At 44.0% G+C, this 15,355-nt stretch overlaps 1 protein-coding gene across 1 annotated transcript in view; it reads left to right on the forward strand.

Moving 5' to 3' along the window:
- The window catches only part of LOC121574610 (collagen alpha-1(VII) chain-like), an 87,410-nt gene that overhangs the window by 35,277 nt on the left and 36,778 nt on the right, over window positions 1-15,355 (forward strand). The window contains exons 39-64 of the mRNA XM_045223219.1: window positions 3,204-3,230; window positions 3,385-3,438; window positions 3,601-3,672; window positions 3,760-3,819; window positions 5,292-5,327; window positions 5,493-5,537; window positions 5,633-5,668; window positions 5,893-5,937; window positions 6,124-6,159; window positions 6,309-6,344; window positions 6,512-6,544; window positions 6,825-6,896; window positions 7,119-7,178; window positions 7,397-7,432; window positions 7,622-7,702; window positions 10,085-10,120; window positions 10,582-10,626; window positions 12,232-12,303; window positions 12,721-12,765; window positions 12,857-12,892; window positions 13,091-13,132; window positions 13,255-13,335; window positions 13,571-13,606; window positions 13,755-13,790; window positions 14,251-14,331; window positions 14,455-14,490. Coding sequence (XP_045079154.1) covers window positions 3,204-3,230; window positions 3,385-3,438; window positions 3,601-3,672; window positions 3,760-3,819; window positions 5,292-5,327; window positions 5,493-5,537; window positions 5,633-5,668; window positions 5,893-5,937; window positions 6,124-6,159; window positions 6,309-6,344; window positions 6,512-6,544; window positions 6,825-6,896; window positions 7,119-7,178; window positions 7,397-7,432; window positions 7,622-7,702; window positions 10,085-10,120; window positions 10,582-10,626; window positions 12,232-12,303; window positions 12,721-12,765; window positions 12,857-12,892; window positions 13,091-13,132; window positions 13,255-13,335; window positions 13,571-13,606; window positions 13,755-13,790; window positions 14,251-14,331; window positions 14,455-14,490 — 1,275 coding nt within the window. The remainder of the gene's footprint in view (window positions 1-3,203; window positions 3,231-3,384; window positions 3,439-3,600; window positions 3,673-3,759; window positions 3,820-5,291; window positions 5,328-5,492; window positions 5,538-5,632; window positions 5,669-5,892; window positions 5,938-6,123; window positions 6,160-6,308; window positions 6,345-6,511; window positions 6,545-6,824; window positions 6,897-7,118; window positions 7,179-7,396; window positions 7,433-7,621; window positions 7,703-10,084; window positions 10,121-10,581; window positions 10,627-12,231; window positions 12,304-12,720; window positions 12,766-12,856; window positions 12,893-13,090; window positions 13,133-13,254; window positions 13,336-13,570; window positions 13,607-13,754; window positions 13,791-14,250; window positions 14,332-14,454; window positions 14,491-15,355) is intronic.

Genomic DNA, 15,355 nt, shown 5'->3' on the forward strand with positions numbered 1-15,355 from the left:
AGCCTTATTCTAAAATGGATTAAATAAAACATTTTCCTCAGCAATCTACACACAATACCCCATAATGACAAACCGAAAACAGGTTTTTAGAAATGTTTGCTAATTTATTTAAATAAAAAACAGAAATACCTTATTTGCATAAGTATTCAGACCCTTTGCTATGAGACTCGAAATTGAGCTCAGGTGCATCCTGTTTCCATTGATCATCCTTGAGATGTTTCTACAACTTGATTGGAGTCCACCTGTGGTAAATTCAATTGATTGGACATGATTTGGAAAGGCACACACCTGTGTATATAAGGTCCCACAGTTGTCAGAGCAAAAACCAGGCCATGAGTTTAAAGGAATTGTCCATAGAGCTCAGAGACAGGATTGTGTCGAGGCACAGATCTGGGGAAGGGTACCAAAAAATTTCTGCAGCATCGAAGGTCCCCAAGAACACAGTGGCCTCATCATTCATAAGTGGAAGAAGTTTGGAACCACCAAGCCTCTTCCTAGAGCTGGCCGCCCTGCCAAACTGAGCAATCGGGGGAGAAGGGCCTTGGTCAGGGAGGTGACCAAGAACCCGATGGTCACTCTGACAGAGCTCTAGAGTTCCTCTGTAGAGATGGGAGAACCTTCCAGAAGGACAACCATCTCTGCAGCACTACACCAATCAGGCCTTTATGGTAGAGTGGCCAGACGGAAGCCACTCCTCAGTAAAAGGCCACATGACAGCCCGCTTGGAGTTTGCCAAAAGGTACCTAAAGGACTCTCAGACCATGAGAAACATGGTCTCTGGTCTGATGAATCCAAGATTGAACTCTTTGGCCAGAATGCCAAGCGTCACGTCTGGAGGAAACCTGGCACCATCCCTACGGTAAAGCAAGGTGGTGGCAGCATCATGCTGTGGGGATGTTTTTCAGCGGCAGGGACTGGGAGACTAGTCAGGATCGAGGGAAAGATGAACGAAGCAAAGTACAGAGAGATCCTTGATGAAAACCTGCTCCAGAGTGCTCAGGACCTCTGACTGGGGCGAAGGTTCACCTTCCAACAGGACAGCGACCATAAGCACACAGCCAAGACAACGCAGGAGTGGCTTCTGGACAAGTCTCTGAATGTCCTTGGGTGGCCCAGCCAGAGCCTGGACTTGAAACTGATTGAACATCTCTGGAGAGACCTGAAAATAGCTGTGCAGCAACGCTCCCCATCCAACCTGACAGAGCTTGAGAGGATCTGCAGAGAAGAATGGGAGAAACTCCCCAAATACAGGTGTGCCAAGCTTGTAGCGACATACCCAAGAAGACTTGAGGTTGTAATCGCTGCCAAAGGTGCTTCAACAAAGTGTTGAGTAAAGGGTATGAATACTTATGTAAATGTGATATTTCAGTTTTTTATACACTACCGTTCAAAAGTTTGGGGTCACTTAGACATGTCCTTGTTTTCCATGAAAATATACATGAAATGAGTTTGAATAGGAAATATAGCAAAATGCATTGGAAATGTAGTCATTGACAAGGTTAGAAATAATGATTTTTTATATAAATAATTATTGTGTCCTTCAAACTTAGCTTTCGTCAAAGAATCCTCAATTTTCAGCAATTACAGCCTTACAGACCTTTGGCATTCTAGTTGTCAATTTGTTGAAGTAATCTGAAGAGATTTCACCCCATGCTTCCTGAAGCACTTCCCACAAGTTGGATTGGCTTGATGGGCACTTCTTACGTACCATACGGTCAAGCTGCTCCCACAACAGCTCAATAGGGTTGAGATCCGGTGACTGTGCTGGCCACTCCATTATAGACAGAATACCAGCTGACTGCTTCTTCCCATAATAGTTATTGCATAGTTTGGAGCTGTGCTTTGGGTCATTGTCCTGTTGTAGGAGGAAATTGGCTCCAATCAAGCGCCGTCCACAGGGTATGGCATGGCGTTGCAAAATGGAGTGATAGCCTTCCTTCTTCAGATCCCTTTTACCCTGTACAAATCTCCCACTTTACCACCACCCAAGCACCCCCAGACCATCACATTGCCTCCACCATGCTTGACAGATGGCATCAAGCACTCCTCCAGCATCTTTTCATTTGGTCTGTGTCTCACAAATGTTCTTCTTTGTGATCCGAACACCTCAAACTTCAAATCGTCTGTCCATAACACTTCTTTCCAATCTTCCTCTGTCCAGTGTCTGTGTTCTTTTGCCCATCTTAATCTTTTCTTTTTATTGGCCAGTCTGAGATAGGGCTTTTTCTTTGCAACTCTGCCCAGAAGGTCAGCATCCCGGAGTCGCCTCTTCACTGTTGACGTTGAGACTGGTGTTTTGCGGGTACTATTTAATTAAGCTGCCAGTTGAGGACCTGTGAGGCGTCTGTTTCTCAAACTAGACACTCTAATGTATTTGTCCTCTTGCTCAGTTGTGCACCGGGGCCTCCCACTCCTCTTTCTATTCTGGTTAGAGCCAGTTTGCGCTGTTCTGTGAAGGGAGTAGTACACAGCGTTGTACGAGATCTTCAGTTTCTTGGCAATTTCTCGCATGGAATAGCCTTCATTTCTCAGAACAAGAATAGACTGACGAGTTTCAGAAGAAAGTTATTTGTTTCTGGCCATGTGTGTAGATTGACGAGGAAAGAAAACAATTAAATAAATTTTACAATAAGGCTGTAATGTAACAAAATACACTATATTTTACTTCCTCATGTAAAGTATATCTTCACCTTAAGAATAACCCCCTAACGGTCTGGCTGTGATATGATAATGTGGGAAACGTAAACAAGATTACATTTTAGTTTTCTAGGTTATTTCCATTCTCTGCCTTTGAGTATATCTGTCATCGTCCTCTTTATGTTTTCATCTTCCACCCTTCATGCCCTTCCATCAGTTTCCTTGACAACCAGCATCTTCAGACTTGGAGAGGCCTTGATGTTTCGTCATAGTGAAGTAAATGGGCATTGTGTGTGTGTGTGGGTGTGGGTGGGTGTGTGTGTGCTCGCATGTGCATGTCTAGGAGTCAAATGTATTTCTATGCATTCCTATGGGATGTAGTGTCTGCGGAACTACAAAGCTCAATCACTAATCCTCTCTCTCTCTCTCTCTCTCTCTCTCTCTCTCTCTCTCTCTCTCTCTCTCTCTCTCTCTCTCTCTCTCTCTCTCTCTCTCTCTCTCTCTCTCTCTCTCTCTCTCTCTCTCTCTCTCTCTCTCTCTCTCTCTCTCTCTCTCTCTCCTTTCAGGGAGACAAGGGAAGCACCGGAGAGAGGGTGAGTCATACAGGGCTGTCCCCAGCTTTTCTTGCAGATTAATTGCATATATCGCTTTAGGAATGATGGAGCATAATGATTATCACCTCTCTGTTATCTCTCTCTCTCTGTCTGTCTGTCTCTCTGTCTGTGTGTCTGTTTGTCCTGCTGACAGGGACCTCCAGGAGTGGGCAGTGGCTTGGCTATGAAGGGGGAGAAGGGATCACCGGTAAACTCTGTCAATCACTGGACATGTGTCTTTGTGTATATGTGACTACATTTGTGTCCTGCAGATCTCTGGGGTGATAATTATACTGTACACGTCTATGGTTTGATGTGCTACCATAACTGAATTATTTACCATATATTATTGTATTTTGTTGTTTTTTAGGGTTCTGATGGAAACCCAGGAGCTCAGGGTCCCAGAGGACCTACAGGACAACAAGGAACCAAAGGAGAGAAGGTTGGTACTGTGTGTGTGCCTGTGTGTGTACAGTATATGCATGTGTGTTAGAGAGAGAGTGTGTACTGAGTGTTTTTTATGTTTCAGGGGGAGAGTGCAGAGGGGTTGCCAGGACTGGCTGGGAAGGCAGGAGAGCCTGGTGATCGGGTAGGACACACATTCACATACATCAGTGGAGGCTGCTGAGGGGAGGATGGCTCATAATAATGGCTGGAATGGAGTCAACGTAATGGTATCAACCACACGTGTTTGATGTGTTTGATACCATTCCATTGACTCCATTCCAGCCATTATTATGAGCTGTCCTCCCCTCAGCAGCCTCCACTGACATACATACACTAAGTATGTGGCCAAAAGTATGTGGACACGGGCTTATCAAACATCTCATTCATGGGCATTAATATGGAGTTGGTCCCTCCTTTGCTGCTATAACAGCCTCCACTCTTCTGGAAAGGCTTGATGTTGGAACATTGCTGGAGGGACTTGCTTCCATCCAGCCACAAGAGCATTAGTGAGGTGGGGCACTGATGTTGGGCGATTAGGCCTGGCTCGCAGTTGGTGTTCAAATTAATACCAAAGGTGTTCAATGAGGTTGAGGTCAGGGCTCTGTGCATGCCAGTGAAGTTCTTCCACACCGATCTCGACAAACCATTTCTGTATGGACCTCGCTTTGTGCACAGGGGCACTTTCCCGAACTGTTGCCACAATGTTGGAAGCACAGAATCGTCTAGAATGTAATTGTATGCTGTAGCGTTAAGATTTCAATTCACTGGAGCTAAGGGGCCTTGCCCAAACCATGAAAAACAGCCCCAGACCATTATTCCTCCTCCACCAAACTTTATAGTTGGCACTATGTATTTGGGCAGGTAGCGTTCTCCTGGCATCCGCCAAACCCAGATTCGTTCGTCGGACTGCCAGATGGTGAAGTGTGATTCCTCACTCCAGAGAACGTGTTTCCACTGCTCCAGAGTCCAATGGCGGCGAGCTTTACACCACTCCAGCCGACGCTTGGCATTGCGCATGGTGATCTTAGGCTTGTGTGCAGCTGCTCGGCCATGGAAACCCATTTCATGAAGCTCCCGCCAAACATTTCTTGTGCTGACGTTGCTTCCAGAGGCAGTTTGGAACTCGGTAGTGAGTGTTGCAACCGAGGACAGACGATTTTTACTTGCTACGCGCTTCAGCAATCGGCGGTCCCGTTCTTTGAGCTTGTGTGGCCTACCACTTAGCGGCTGAGCCGTTGTTGCTTCTAGATGTTTCCACTTCACAATAACAGCACTTACAGTTGACCGGGGCAGCTTTAGCAGGGCAGAAATTTGATGAACTGACTTGTTGGAAAGGTGGTATCCTATAACAGTGCCACATTGAAAGTCACTGAGCTCTTCAGTACGGGCCATTCTACTGTGAATGTCTGTCTATGGAGATTGCATGGCTGTGTGCTCGATTTTATACACCTGTCAGCAACGGGTGTGACTGAAATATCAGAATCCACTCATTTGAAGGGGTATCCACATACTTTTGTACAGTACATACATACATATCTGTTTACTGTAAAATGAAGGACATACTCAAGTCATGTACAACATATTCCAACAGTCCTGTATGTTTGTGTGTTTTAGGGTCCCCGTGGGCCTGCTGGAAGCCTTGGAGTCAAGGTAAGACGATGCAAAACATTAGATAAAATATCCATGTTTGGGACTATAATGAGTGATAAAATGTATATTTGTGTGGGTAGATGGGTGGGTGGGTTTGGGTGGATGGATGGATGGATGGATGAATGGATGAACGGATGGATGGATGACTCTGCTCTGTCTTCTCAGGGGGACCGGGGCCAGCCAGGTGAACCTGGATCACAAGGTGACAGGGTGAGTATGGATACAGCCCCTCTAACCCACTTAGACTGCTGCTGTTAAACTGGTGTGTCTGCTGTGGGTTGTAACTGACTGTGTTGTCTTTCCAGGGGGAGAGAGGACCTGCTGGCTTTGCAGGGGAGAAGGTGAGTACCATGAAGCTAGATATTATACAGCTACAGTGTATGAATATGACATTTGTTTTCCGTTTTCATGTGTTCACTAGTATTTATCCTCACCCACTTCTCCTACTCCTACACTGAACCGAATCCATTTTTAAGCATGAAGGTCACAGGTATCAGAAAAGCCTGCTGAGGGCTGTGTCATGCAGCATGTTGTTCTGACCACAGTGTGGCGCTGTGTGTTTCAGGGGGAGACAGGACAGTCAGGCTCTACAGGGGCTCTAGGCCTGAGGGTGAGTAACCATGTCTTACTGTACCTCTACAGGATTTGGTTCGTCTTCACATCGTGACCCACCACTATTGATTGATGTTGTTCTGTTATAGGATTTGATAATACATGCTGCGGCTTTAGAGATTTGTGATATTTTATTATGATGCGTGAGTGTGTGAGACATGTGTGTGTGTTGATTTGCTCACAGGGTTTGCCTGGCACCAATGGACTACCAGGGGAGAAGGTGAGGCTAATGCAGTCTGACTTATTCTCTGATCATTTAAAGTGACAAAAAATAAACATGACTGAACTATGTAATGTAATCAGAACAATGACATCAACTAAACATAGATGAACATCAGATTTTTTTTTTACGAACCTGTCTGTCTCCAGGGCAGCGAGGGCGCTAAGGGAGAACCTGGCCGGAGTGTGAGTCACCTCATACATGGTTTATTTTGATGCCTCATCGTTAGATGGACTGATATTAATTATTTTTATGGATTTTTATGGAAGTACTTCACTACAGTAATTGAAAAGTCAGAGATCAGTATTGGTCAATGTAATGATATCTCCTCTGTATAATTCTACACATCCAGGGGCCAGGCTTAGGTGGGAAGAAAGGTGAACAGGCAAGTTTCCCACTTTTACTTCCTCATACTGCCATCTCCATATTAATGGTTGATATGTTGATGTACTGTAGACAGTTACAACACTTTCTCCATAGACTCATTCTCTCTCCTCTCCTCTCCTCTCCTCTCCTCTCCTCTCCTCTCCTCTCCTCTCCTCTCCTCTCCCTCTCCTCTCCTCTCCTCTCCTCTCCTCTCCTCTCCTCTCCTCTCCTCTCCTCTCCTCTCCTCTCCTCTCCTCTCCTCTCCTCTCCTCTCCTCTCCTCTCCTCTCCTCTCCTCAGGGTGAACCGGGTCTGCCAGGTCCAGAGGGGCCCAGGGGCCAGAAAGGAGATCCAGCCCAGAAAGGTGAAAAAGTGAGTTGGTACCCACAGGTTACATGATGGTGCGCTGCATGAATCTGGCACTGCATGCCCTTCGTTGGTCTGTGTGTGCGCGGCGTGTGTGTGTGTGTGTACAGGTAATTTAATGATGTTCTCTATGCTAGCGGGTATAGATGTTTTTGCTGTTCATCTCTCTTTCTGCTCTTCACTGTCTCTCATACTCTAATTTCTCTCTCTCCTCTTTCATTCTTCCAGGGTTCCCCAGGTGCTGGCTCTCCTGGCCAGGCTGGATCTAAAGGAGAGCAGGGGGATCGGGTGAGTTCAGAGGAAGCTGTGATAATTTATCAGTCTTTATCTAAGCTACAAATCTCCTTGATATATGTGCAGAAAGCCTCAGAGGTATATTGTAAATCATATGTATCATTCATTGAGCTTCCCTGTGTAGCTGCTGAAAGATGCTCAGCACGTAGGTCATGTTCTACACACTCAGAATGACAGTCTATAAATACATAAACATGTTCTTGCGCCTCTAGGGACTCCCTGGTTTAGCTGGAAGACTGGGGACCAAGGTCAGAAACATGCCTTGACTGGCTTTTGTCCTTTTATTTGAACTTCTATTTAGTATTTCTGTTGCATCAGTGTTGCTTTCTCATAAAGTAACTTGTACTTTCTTGTAAGTAATTCAAATTTTTATTATAGTCGAACTACTGTGTCGCGTGAGTCCAGCTGATCTCAATGTGTTCCTATTGGTGTTGTAGGGAGACCCAGGTGAACCAGGAGAGAGAGGGGAGACAGGACGAGCCGGACCCGCAGGAAAGAATGGCATCCCAGGGAAAGAGGTCTGAGACACTACCCATTCGACCCTAGAGCTTTTCACCTCTGCCAAACTCCTGCATGTTATACTATCACTCACCCAATGCAAATAACCCCTGTTTCAATACTAGTCACTTACTGTGCTAACAACGTGTTATCACTCTATTACTACTACTCTGTAATAACTATACTACTATTATGTTATCGCTATTGTATTTTCTCAAACTCTGCTTCTTCACTACTGGGCCCATTACCTTGTTACGTCTACACTTTTATTTCTCCAGTTCAATCAACCTACAGCAGTGGTCACCAACCTTTTCTGAGTCAGGATCACTTTCTGAGACAAAATGCAAGCCGAGATCTACCGCTCAGATTCTTTTTTAAATATGACTTAAGAAATGTAAGCTTATGCAGCATTAACCAATGAAAAACAGTTCTGCAACAATGAGGTTTATGCAGTAGGCTACAGGCACAATACATTATCACTCCTTATTGGCTACGCTTGAATTGCCCTGCCAATGTTGTTCTACTCAGACCATTTAGAAATTATATTTCTATATTGTAGGTATATGATCACACTGGTAATAGATCATTTCTTGTATTACTTGTGAGGCACAGCTGAGTGAGCATAATAATTTGTTTTGTTACTGGACTGATGGCCTGCATCTGATGGTCAGTCTGAGGGGAGGGAGGGAGCAGCGATGAGGCTGCCTCTCACCAACTCACCGTCCATCCTCTCTCCCTCCCTCCATGAAAAAATGGAGGGAAGTCTTTCAGCTGATGCCGAAACTTAAGTCGCAGTGCATTATTTCTGTACCAATTCATGTTATTACTCCTATGACCAGAGAAAAAAGACACAAGCCGCAAATAATAACAACGCAAGCATAGCCACGGGAAGTAGGGGTGCTGAGGGTGCTCCAGCACCCCCTGAAAAATCCCAAAAAATAAAAATATATTCATACAAATATATATATATATATATATATATATATATATATACAGTACCAGTCCAAAGTTTGGACACACCTACAAATTCAAGGGTTTTTCTTTATTTTTACTATTTTTTACATTGTAGAATAATAGTGAAGACATCAAAACTATGAAAGAACACATATGGAATCATGTAGTAACCAAAAAAGTGTTAAACAAATCAAAATATATTTTATATTTGAGATTCTTCAAATAGCCACCCTTGAGTGTGCAAAACTGTCATCAAGGCAAAGTGTGGCTATTTGAAGAATTTCAAATATAAAATATATTTTGATTTGTTTAACACTTTTTTGGTTACTACATGATTCCATATGTGTTATTTCATAGTTTTGATATCTTCACTATTATTCTACAATGTAAGAAATTGTAAAAATAAAGAAAAACCCTTGAATGAGTAGGTGTGTCCAAACCTTTGACTGGTAGTGTATATATTTTAGAAAAATATTTTTTTCACAAATGTCATGCACTGGGCCTTTACTAGTCCTGTATTAGCAGACCGATATAGCCGACTGTAACGCAGGCAACAACAACAACAAATCAGCATCGAACAAAGTGTTGGCAGTGCTGAATAACAAGTTAAACATGAACTTACTCATAAAATCAGCAGCTCTTTGCTGTATTCGTTGAGTCTCTCTAGTCATGGTTTTAAAAGTTTAGAAATATGATATCAACTTTTCTGTTCGTTCGGGGCTTCTTTTTACAGTCTATGGTGTGAGGAAACTGTGCAGAGCGGTAGGCCTATAGGTGCACTTGATTTTCTCTCTGGGCCTGCCGGGTAGGCGAAGTTCTACCTTCAGACACATGAAATTGTTCAAATGGGAACACTTTGCCTTCCCGGCGCTAGGGCTGCTGAATCAAGTGCATCCACCGTCAACAGTGTGAAACTAATAAACAAATTAGGAACGCAAGGCTTTATCGTTGGGTTTTTTACAGAAATGTTTGGTGATTTACTAGGAATGGCTTGAACATCGCGATCGACCGGTTGGTGACCACTGACCTACAGTATGTTATTCAAGACTGTACCACAAAGGGAATGAATGTCATACTGCCATTCCAGTACTAATACAGTGTGTGTAACTCTGACCTCTTTGTTGTGTAAGTGTTGATATGATATAATGATGACCTAACCAGTCATATAAGGCTTTCTTTCTATCTCTCTCCCATCATACCCTGATGCCACTAGAGGTACATCACCACTAATGACTATTACTACAACTACTTTTTGGACTAATACTCAAACAATACTACTACTACTACTACTACTACTAAGTTTATTTCATGTCTACCACAATCATTTCCCTATGTGATGTTGTGGGGTTCTGGTTTAAAAGTTTGATGTGTTTTGACTGTGTCATTGTGGTCAGTGTGGTGTTCTCCCCCTGTGATGGGACTGAATTATGGATCACTGTGTTTTACAGGGAGCCAAAGGAGACAAGGGTGACGAAGGCACTCCCGTAAGAAAATCTCTCCATCCATCTCTCTATATATATTTTGTCCTGTGACAGACCATGATCTCGCTCGCTCTCTCGCTCTCGCTCTCTCTCGTTCTCTCTCTCTGTCTGTCTCTCTGTCTGTCTCTCTCTCTGTCTCTCTCTCGCTCTCTGTCTCTCTCTGTCGCTCCCTCACTACCTTATCTGATTCTATCAGTTCCATTCAAAGTTTTTCATGTTTGAATGCCACTTCTCTCTCTCTGGCACCCATTCTCTTTAATAGTATTGGTGAGTGAGAGATGAGTATTATTGTCACATGATTCAGACCCTCTGCTCATCTGACGGGATTGGTGAAGACTAGAGACAATAGCAGAGACAATAGCATAGCATTTATCTGTTTCTATGTCTTCTTCTCCTCCTCCTTCCCCCTCTTCCTCTCCTCTACCAGTCTCTCTAATTTTCTGTCTGTTCTCTCTCTCCACCAGGGGGAGTCTGGACTCCCAGGGAAGGCAGGGGAGAGAGGACTAAGGGTGAGTAGTCACATGTCTGTGTCACATACAGCCAATGAATGGTATATATGAATGGACAAAGCCATTGATCACATGACACCATTCATTCCTATGTTAAGACTCAATAGCACATTGAAGCCAAATGAAGTCGGTTAAGATGGCGTCTCATGGAGACATAATATGCACAGTTTGAACTACTCCAGGAATGGACGTTGCAGGTTAGCTCAGTGCTGCCCCCTCTCATTGAGTAACTGAAGTTGAAGGTCGACCAGGGTACTGCAGGCTTCCATTAGCAACTCAATTATCCTTATAACTTCTTCTGTGTGTGATTTCAAAATATTTGGTTCAAAGGACATACCATTTTTGGTACCATGCATGATTCCCCAAAAAATGATGATTCCCCCAAAAAATATATATATATTGAACAAAAATATAAATGCAACAATTTCAAAGATTTTACTGAGTTACAGTTCAGATAAGGAAATCAGTCAATTGAAATAAATTCATTAGGCCCTAATCTATGGATTTTACATGACTGGGAATGCAGATATTCATCTGTTGGTCACAGATATCTTTAAAAATAAAATCGGCCTCACAATGGGCCTCAGGATCTCGTCACGGTATCTCTATGCATTCAAATTGCAAATCGATAAAATGCAATTGTGTTAATTGTCCGTAGGTTATGCTTGCCCATACCATAGCCCCACCACCACCATGGGGCACTCTGTTCACAACGTTGACATTAGCAAACTGCTCACCCACACGACGCCAAACAAGTGGTCTGCGGTTGTGATTCAATTTGGACATACTGCTAAATTCTCTAAAACGTTGTTGGATGTGACTTATGGTAGATACATTAACATTAAATTCTCTGGCAACAGCTCTGGTGGACGCTCCCTCAAAACTTGAGACATCTGTGGCATTGTGTTGTGTGACTAAACTGCACATTTTAGAGTGGCCTTTTATTGTCCCCAGCACAAGGTGCACCTGTGTAATGATCATGCTGTTTAATCAGCTTGTGCCACACCTGTCAGGTGGATGGATTATCTTGGCAAAGAAGAAACGCTCACTAACAGGGATGTAAACAAATTTGTGCACAAAATTAGAGAGAAATATTATTTTTGTGCTTATGGAAAATTTCTGGGTTCTTTTATTTCAGCTCATGAAACATGGGACCAACACTTTACATGTTGCGTTTATATTTTTGTCCAGTGTATATTTACACGAAGATTGCCATTTTTTCATTCACTATTATGGGGAATCCTGTTTTCTGCTAACAATGCCTGCAGTACTGCGGTCGGCCTTGAACTTCTGTGCCTTCAATGAGAGGCGGCACTATAAAACATCAACTCCCTTTTATGCCCTCTTTTCAGAATGGTCTTGCTGTACTGTTTATGGTGATTGGTCACTAATGTAGGTCATGATTAACCATGACCTACATGATATGAAGTGAATGTTTTGAGAACAGATGAAACCCTGATGAAGACTGCTTAGCTGTCGAAACGTTGATTAAATGCAATTTTGCATCGGAGCCATCAGTGTGCAGCTTTTCCTTTTCTAAGATGTTTTTAGGACTGCCATGGTAACTAAGCACATAATCTGTGTGGTTTTATGCCCCGTCCTCAGGGCCTTGCGGGTCAGCCTGGACGAGCAGGGGAGAAGGGAGACCTGGGAGACCCTGGAGAGCACGGACGTAACGTGAGACACATGTTTATGTGACATTGTGACACTCCTCTGACAGATTGTTCTGAAATACTGTCTGTGTCTTCTGTGTAATAGTTATTGAGAGCATGGAAGACATGTGAGACGCATGTTTGTGACGTGACATTTCTGTACACCCATGAATCAGTCAATAATTTATGTGACACACATCTGACACTCTTTTGCCAGATTGATCTGATACTCTATATGTGTCAGTATTTGTGTTGGTTACTGTGAGTAATACAGTAGCAGTTGGTGTCTGTCTGTAGTGACAGTTGGTGTGTGTGTGTGTGTGTGTGTGTGTGTGTGTGTGTGTGTGTGTGTGTGTGTGTGTGTGTGTGTGTGTGTGTGTGTGTGTGTGTGTGTGTGTGTGTGTGTGTGTGTGTGTGTGTGTGTGTGGTGTATCATCCACAGGGCAGCCCAGGACCTATCGGACCAAGAGGAGAGAAAGGAGTTGAGGTCAGAGGTTAATCTGTTTGTTATCTAATCTGATATAATAGTTCCAATCTGCTCAAATTAACAAAACGGTATGTTGTTTATGACACAATAGGGAGCTCAAGGCCCCCCAGGACCTCCAGGGAACGTGGTGAGTCCTGATAAGATCTCTTTTTAAAATAACAATATGTTCATTTAACAGAGGCTAAATGTGACTTTCAGTCAACATATATGGCCCCTGTGAGAATCATACCAAACAAATGGTATTACAAGGACCATACTAACTGAACGAGCCATCAGAACCACATAGCTACCCACATCTCTCTCAATCTCTCTCTAACTTCTACAGGGTGATACAGAGCAAAAGCTTAAAGGAGAAAGAGGAGAAAAGGTATGTAGATGTCCCTTACTTTCTTCTAACATTGTACGAACACACCTTTGAATGTATACAGCACAGCTCTCTCTCTCGGTACACCTAACCTCCCAGTGTCTGACGTCACTTCCTGTGTCTAGGGAGATGCTGGTGACCCGGGAGAGCATGGGGGCAAAGGTCAGAAGGGCGAGGCAGGGTCCTCAGGGGCCGCGGGGCTCCGGGTGAGTAAGACTGCTGTCTCTGCCTCTCTGGCCCCCTGATGGGTCACTGCCTCTAAACTTTAAGCAGAGTCTTACGGGGCTATCCTTCAAAATCTAGTGTCTTGAGAAGCCTAAGCTTCGAAGGTTACTGAAATATACTGACCCGTAATGTCTGTCTGTCTATGTGCTGTTGTGTGTGCAATTCTTACCCTGTGTCTTCTCTCTGTCTCACCTGCTCTGTTGTTTGTCTGTGTAGGGTCTCGAGGGACAGCGTGGACCTCCAGGGGCGAGAGTAAGCCACTTTCTGTCTGTCATGTGTGTCTGTCTGTCTGTCTGTCTTTCTGTCAAGTGTGTCTGTCTGTCTGTCTGTCTGTCTGTCTGTCTAACCACTCTATCCCTCTCTCTATCTCACTCATTACTCTTTCTTTCTATTTCTCCAGGGTGACACAGGAGAGAGAGGAGGCCCAGGAGAGAAGGTCTGAATAACACATACTACAGTGACTTCTCACATTCTCACACAGGCTGATTTTCTAATTGACAAATCCTGATAGGATATGGTTCTCCAAACTGGCTGGTGATTGGCAGGTTGCGCTGTCCTTCATTCCACCGGATCCTGTTTCCCAGTCTGCAGATTCCCAGTGGGATGAAGATCAGTGGGGCCTGCTCACAACATCACCACAGCCTGAGACATGCAACTTAATGCTGTATACACACATGCTCTGCATCCTAAAAAATACCTCACCATAGTCATTTCCAAACATTGAACTAACTCTGAGTAACAACGCTGGAGCATTGAATTGCCTTTCCACTTGCTTTATTTGAAACAGTAGTAGTAGAGTTTTATCCTCTTGTGCTAAATGTATCCAGGTCCAATACAACCCTGTGCAGCCCTTATTCTGATCATACTGTATGCATCATGTGTGTTCCTCTCTGTAGGGAGAGAGAGGTGCGTCTGGACTGGATGGACGCAACGGTCTGGACGGCAAACCAGGGGCACCAGGAGCAGCCGGCCTGAGGGTCAGTACCTCTGTCTCTGTCATACAGACATTACAGCAGCTGTAGCTTCTCAGGGTACTGTGAACATGACATAAACATGACTGTCTTTAGTTATCTCTCAATCATTTTCCCTTGGTGTTACAGGGAGACCCAGGGAAACTAGGGGATCCAGGAAGAGATGTGAGTACCACTGTTCCCCAGGCCAAAATCAACCCTAGACTCGGGGTGCACAACCCCAGTCCCAGAGGGCTGCACTTCTGCTGGCTTGTGTGGCTCTCTGGTACAAGTCAGTGAGTGGAGCAAGGTGAAGCTGTAACCATTTGTTTTATCTGAACCTTTGAGAGGTCCCATTAAGAAGTGAGAAAGGACTTCAGGCAAAGATGATCTATTATATTGATGGTCCACTGGGCGCTTTAACTATGGAAATACATGTCTGCAAAGGCGAAAGACAGGCGGGAGGAGGCGAGATCAGGTGGGAACATTCTAGCCAGTGATCTTTTGTAGAAAACATATCAATACACTCGTAACAACCTAAGCATTATGAAACTTCATTTAGATCAAATAAGCCTCACCTATCAAAATAGCAATTTGCTTTCATCTTAAATAAATTAAACACTTTCACATTGCCCCCCAGACAAAAACACCTCACTTGCTTATAGCGTTAAGCAGACCAAATCTGCTTAATCTGCGCGGACAGATTTTGGGCTGAGTCGACACTCTCACTTTTCCTCTTGCTCTCTGCTTCAGGCTAGTGTGCGTCTGCTAAATGACTAAAATGTCAATGTACATGGAACAAAAATATAAACGCAACATGTAAAGCATTGGTCCCATGTTTCATGAGCTGAAATAAAAGATACCAGAAATGTTCCATACGCAAAAAAAGCGTATTTCTCTTCATTTTTGTGCACATATTTGTTTACATCCCTGTTGGTGAGCATTTCTTTTTTGCCAAGATAATCCATCCACCTGACAGGTGTGGCATATCAAGAAGCTGATTAAACAGCATGATCATTACACAGGTGCACCTTGTGCTGGGGACAATAAA

Source organism: Coregonus clupeaformis, chromosome 10 (genome assembly GCF_020615455.1).
Source record: "Coregonus clupeaformis isolate EN_2021a chromosome 10, ASM2061545v1, whole genome shotgun sequence".
NCBI lineage: Eukaryota > Metazoa > Chordata > Actinopteri > Salmoniformes > Salmonidae > Coregonus > Coregonus clupeaformis.